This window comes from Triticum urartu, chromosome 4A (assembly GCF_056163025.1).
Source record: "Triticum urartu cultivar PI428250 chromosome 4A, HENAU_Tu73, whole genome shotgun sequence".
Lineage (NCBI taxonomy): Eukaryota > Viridiplantae > Streptophyta > Magnoliopsida > Poales > Poaceae > Triticum > Triticum urartu.
The window spans coordinates 223,945,033-223,951,136 of record NC_141876.1 but is presented as its reverse complement, the minus strand read 5'-3'; the positions used below and the strand labels follow the sequence as shown (position 1 = coordinate 223,951,136).

At 46.4% G+C, this 6,104-nt stretch overlaps 1 protein-coding gene across 1 annotated transcript; it reads left to right on the top strand.

The window, feature by feature from the left end:
* The first annotated feature begins 244 nt into the window (after positions 1-244).
* LOC147975431 (uncharacterized) lies at positions 245-4,913 on the top strand. The gene is made up of 4 exons (XM_087520421.1): positions 245-344; positions 2,068-2,445; positions 3,267-3,674; positions 4,729-4,913. The coding sequence occupies exons 1-4, from the start codon at positions 245-247 to the stop codon at positions 4,911-4,913; spliced, it is 1,071 nt and encodes a 356-aa protein (XP_087376547.1).
* The last annotated feature ends 1,191 nt before the right edge of the window (positions 4,914-6,104 follow it).

Here is a 6,104-nt window from a genome sequence, read left to right as displayed (position 1 = left end):
GGCCCTGAGGGGTACCCGCGTATTGATTTGAAAGTCAGGCGGGCCCGGAGAGCACCCGCAAGTTAATTACGTGGCATGGCCGGGCATTTTGGGCCCTTGCCGTAAGTCCATGAGACGGGGCGACGGGGTCACTTTGATCCTGAGTCTCTGCTCGTCTCCGCAAGCTAATAGTACACTATGGTTTGGGTATTTGTTCTGAGTTCGCCTTTGGCCTTTACGCACTAACCACCACATGAGAATAGATATGGACCTCAACGTCGTGGTATCAGCCGAAGCTTTGTCAGATGTCCAGTTCAGCATTGTGGCACGGTCAGATCATGCCATCCACTACACGGGTGGTGCTGGTATCCACCCTGCACACAACGAACAAGAGTGCAATGGGTGATGGGCCCAGACCCCAGAGTGCTTAGGATGTAGACTGGCGGGGACCTCTCTGCTGAGCCTAGGTAGGGCTACGACGTGTTGATCTTCCGAGGCCGGGCATTGACCCAGAAAAGTGTGTTCGGCCAGAGTAATCAAGTGTGTTGGAAAACATGGTATACCCCTGCAAGGAAGTTATCTATTCGAATACCATGTCCACGGTAATGGAAGTTTAGACTTATATCCTGATCTTTTACAACTAGAAATGGATACTTGACATATGTGGCCCCGGGATTGCTTTCTCGCAAGGAGTCGAGGAAGGATCTTTGGGCATTAATGTTACAACATGCTTGTTAATTATAAACTGCTATTCTTTACTCTTCTACATGCTGCAAGATGCTTGGAGCTGCTTGAAGATGCTAGTCTTCGATAGGCTAGGCCTTCCCCTCTATTCTGGCATTCTGCAGTTCAGTCCACAGATACAACCCTTCCATTTGATACCAATGCATATTTAGTTTAGATCTGATGCTTGTGAGTACTTTGGATGAGTACTCACGGTTTCTTTGCTACCCCTTTTCCCCCTTCTTTCTTCTTTCCGGTTGTTACAACCAATTGGTGGATCCCTGGAGCCAGATGCCACCGCCAACGGATACTACTACATGGAGGCCGCCGAAGACCAGGAATTGTTAGGAGGTCCCAGGAAGGAGGCCTTGCCTCTTCGATCGTTGATGTTTGTGTTAGCCTTCTTAAGGCAAAGCTTGTTTAACTTATGTTTGTACTCAAATATTGTTGCTTCCGCTGACTCTTGTGTATCGAACTATGTATTCGAGCCCTCGAGGCCCCTGGCTTGTAATATAAAGCTTGTATTATTTCATTTTGTGTCTAGAGTTGTGTTGTGATATCTTCTTGTGAGTCCCTGATCATGATCGTACACATTTGCGTGTATGATTAGTTTACGATTGAATCAGGGGCGTCACAAGTTGGTATCAGAGCCTACTGCCTATAGGAACCCGCCCCCTTTCCAACTCCTTGGACGAAGTCGAGTCTAGTCTTTGAAAAATTGTTTTACTAACATGGATGTGTGGCTTACGGGCCCGCTCACCATTGGGTGGTATTAGGATCTTTTATTCCTCGTCTATACTCTGGGAATCTGATCTATCTTCTATTCAGGTTAAATGATTTTGCTAACTCTACCCTAGGTTCTCGTGATCACATCCATCCGGAGATTTGTAATAGGCCTTTCTTGAATTGAGGGCCAGGATCTGCTTCACATTGTTCACGGGCCGTAGGATCCTTTTATCGAGGGCACCCTGCGTTGTCCCCTGTAGACTCCTCGCTCTAGTGGTTTTCTCCAACATTGATGTAGCCTTTTCTATGTCCCATTGTTGTATCCCTCCATCACGTGTCGGCGTGCCGCCTAGTATGTCTAGGATGATTCTCTTGTCCGAACTCATACTAAAAACGTGTAATTGGCTCTGTATATGTATATGTATGTCTTTAATGACTACTGTTTTGTACATACTATGCCTTTGCTCATGCTCAAGTTACATCATGAATGACTGCATACACCTGCTCCAACCTCTTGTTAAAACTGCTCCCTGATGTTTTTAGCAGGATCGCTGACGATCCTCCACCTCCACCTTATACTGCCGCAATGATGCAGTAGTTAGAATGCTCATCAACAACCTGCTCCAATAACACTGCCAGAATTTGTGCGCCTCAACCCATCCATTTTCCGCAACTCCACCAACCCTATGGATGCTGATGATTGGCTTCGTGACATCCTGTTTAAGATGGAGTCATCCAATGTTGCCCCTGCCAGTTACGTCACCTTTGCGACATTCCACTTGAAGGGTCCAGCTGCTCAATGGTGGGAAAGCCACAAGGGTATGCCACCTGCAGAGACTGTAACCACTTGGCAGGAATTTCAGTTAGCCTTCCGTGCACGGCATATTCCTCAAGGTCTGATGGACCAGAAGAAGGAGTTCTGCAAACTCTCACAGGGCACAATGACTATGGATGAATATCAGAGGAAATTCCTTGAATTATCTCGCTATGCCACGGATGACGTCTGCACTGACGCTCGTAAGCAGGAGAAATTTCATGAAGGACTGTGTCCCAATATAAAGCTCGCACTTGTTGCTCATGATTGCGCTGACTTTGCGATGCCTGTCAGCCAAGCTTTCCGAACTGAAATTGGCCTGACTGAGTACCAGGAGTCACTTAAGCATACTCGAGATGCTGCCACATCCTCGAGTCATCCTACTCATAAACGTCGAGTCTAGATCCCACACAATGTTCATCATTGACCTGCTCCAACACCAAGACCGTCTTATGTTGCACCTCGTGTGCCTCCTCCGCCGAGACAGCTAACAAATCAGGGTGGACAGTCCAATGTTGTGGCTCCTCCCCATAATGATGGCTTATGCCACAAGTGTGGACAGCCAGGACACCTTACCCTTGATTGTCACCAGGATCAGTCTCAGGATGCACCATGTCCTCCTGTTGACCATAATAAGGGTTGTCAAAACCGTCGATTCAAAAACCGTAATATCATACCACCTGTTGTTGCACTTGGCCATGCCAATCACGTGATGCTGAAAAGGCTTAGAAGGAACCGACCATCATGCTGGGAAGTCTATCTGTGAATTCGGTATCAGCCTCTGTTCTCTTTGATTCAAGGGCATCGCATGCTTTTGTGTCCCAACAATTTGCTCAGTCACATGAGTTGTACCTGGAAAAGTTACCCACTCCTCTAATGGTTCAATCCACGGGATCCAAGTGGCAAACCACAATGGTAAGCCCTCACAACCACATCGAGATTGGAGGTCTACTTTTTCCGGCTTCTCTCATTATGCTCGGACCTTCCAACATATACATCATTCTTGGTATGGATTGGTTGACAGACCATAAAGCTAAGATCGGTGGTGCCGCCAAGATAGTCCAGTTCACTCACCCTTCTGGCCAGTTGATCAACTACTCAACTCAGATGCTCCAGGATGCCGAGAATCAGATATATGTTCTAAATGCATTGAATGCTTCACCTCTCAAGGGAATAGAGAACATTCCAGTCGTTCGTGATTTCGAGGATGTCTTTCCAGAAGAACTTCCAGGAATACCCCCTGCTAGAGCTATTGAATTCATCATAGACTTGAAGTCGGGCACTATTCCTATTGCCAAGCGACCCTACAAGATGATGCCGCATGAACTCCTTGAGCTTAAGGAGGAAATTGACAAATCTCTTAGCAAGGGATTCATTCGTCCTAGTTCCTCTGCTTGGGGAGCACCTTCTCTCTTTGTCAAGAAGAAGGATGGTACGAATTGTTTGGTCCAAGATTACCGTCCTATCAACCAGGCAACAATTCAAAACAAGTATCTGTTTCCCAGAATCAACGATCTGTATGATCAACTTGCTGGTTCCTCAGTATTGTATAAACTGGATTTGAGGTTGGGTTACCACCAGATTCGGGTTCGTGAAGAGGATATTCCCAAGACCGCCTTCGTTACTCGCTATGGTTCATACGAGTACACCGTCATGTCCTTTGGCTTGACCAATGCTCCAGCCACCTTCTCTCGTCTGATGAACTATATATTCATGGAATACCTCGACAAGTTTGTCATGGTTTATCTGGATGATATCCTTGTATAATCCAAGAATAAAGAATAACATGTTGAACACCTTCGAATTGTTCTAGAAAAGCTTCGAGAACATCAACTATATGCTAAGTATTCCAAGTGTGAATTCTGGCTACCCGAAGTGACCTACCTTGGGCATGTCATCTCCAAGGATGGTATTGCCGTCAACCCAGAGCGAGTTTAGGCTACTCTCGATTGGACTTCTCCGAAGAATGTCAAACAAGTCAGAAGTTTTCTTGGACTCGCCAGCTATTGCCGTTGATTTGCCGAGAACTTCTCCAAGATCGCCAAGCCCCTGACTAGTCTGCTTCACAAAGGCGTCAAGTTCGAGTGGACAGAAAAGTGTCAGGAAAGTTTCCAGGCACTCGAGGACAAGCTGACTTCCACTCTAGTGCTTGCTCCTCCAGATACTAAGAAGGACTTCATCATTTACTGTGATGCTTCACTTCAAGGATTAGGTGGTGTCCTTATGCAAGAGCGCAGAGTGATTGCTTATGCCTCTCGTCAATTGTGCCCTCACGAAGAGAACTACCCAGTTCATGACCTCGAGCTAGCTGCAGTCATACATGCACTGAAATAGTGGCAACATTACCTTCTCGGTAATCGTTGTGAGATATTCACCGACCACCAATGTCTGAAGTATCTGTTTACCCAGCCAGACCTGAACCTCCATCAGCAAAGATGGATGGAGATGGTAGCAGATTTTTGACTTAGGTATTTCCTATACACTAGGCAAGGCTAATTTAATGGCTGAGGCCTTGAGCCGCAAGTCATATTGCAACCATCTCGAGGTTCGCAAAGTTCAGCCCTCGCTTGTTGAAGAATTCAGAAAGCTGGACCTCCATATTGTTCCTCCGGGTGCACTCGCTCCCCCTCCTAAGGAGTTCCACCAAATGAACCTCCGTGTTGTACCTTAGAGTTCCCTCAATACCCTGGTTGTCGAACTAGATCTCGTGGAGAGCACTAAGAGACTGCAGAAGTATGACCCACAAGTTGAGAATATTAAGCGCTACCTCGCAGAAGGAAGGCCCTCATTCTTCACTCTTAAAGATGATGACACCTTGTTCTTTAAAGGTCGCCTAGTGGTTCCTTCAAAAGACAACATGGATATGGTTCAGGAAGTTATGAAAGAAGCTCATGACACCTCGTTGTCTATTCATCCGGGTAGCACCAAGATGTACCAAGACATTCGTCAGAGATTCCGATGGTCAAACATGAAGCAAGACATTGCTCGCTATGTTGCTGAATGTGACGTTTGTCGTCGTATCAAAGCAGAACACCAAAGGCCCGCTGGAACTCTTCAACCTATCTCTATTCCTGAATGGAAATGGGACCATGTCGAAATGGACTTTGTCACTGGTTTTCCCAAATCACAGAAAGGTAATGATGCTATTCTTGTCGTCATTGACCAGCTTTCTAAAGTTGCACACTTTCTGGTCGTCAAAGAAACAATCACTGCTAGTCAGCTGGCAACCCTCTACATGTCTAGAATTGTTTCACTCCATGGTATCCCATTGGTAATCAGTTCAGACCGTGGCGGCTTATTCACTTCAAGATTCTAGGAAAGTTTCCAAGAAGCTATGGGAACTCATCTATCTTTCAGCACTGCTTTTCACCCTCAGTCACAGGGACAAGTTGAGTTATTGAAGAAATGCTTCGAGCTTGTGTTATCTCCTTCGGCAAGAAATGGGAGGAATCTCTCCCGTATGCTGAGTTCTCCTACAACAATAGCTATCAAGCTAGTCAGAAGATGGCCCCCTTCGAAGTGTTATATGGACGAAAGTGCAGAACCCCTCTAAACTGGTCAGAAACTGGGGAACGTCCACTCTTCGGTCCGGATATTATCCAATGCGCCGAAGAACAAGTCTGTGTTATCCGCGAGAATCTGAAGACTGCTCAGTCGTGTCAAAAGAGTCAGTATGACCGTCATCATAAAGACATGGTCTATCAACTTGGAGAAAAGGCTTATGTTCGAGTCACACCGATGAAGGGTGCACACTGCTTCGGGATCAAGGGCAAGTTAGCTCCCCGATATATTGGTCTTTTCACTATTCTCGAAAGGCATGGAGAAGTGGCATACCAGTTGGAACTGCCGCCGAACCTTTCTT

Coding starts and splice junctions, on each gene's coding strand:
- LOC147975431 (XM_087520421.1), top strand. CDS start 245: ATGGACCTCAACGTCGTGGTATCAGCCGAAGCTTTGTCAGATGTCCAG. Junction 2,446..3,266: donor TGACGTCTGCACTGACGCTC/GTAAGCAGGAGA, acceptor ATTGGTTGACAG/ACCATAAAGCTAAGATCGGT. Junction 3,675..4,728: donor CTTTGTCAAGAAGAAGGATG/GTACGAATTGTT, acceptor CCTATACACTAG/GCAAGGCTAATTTAATGGCT.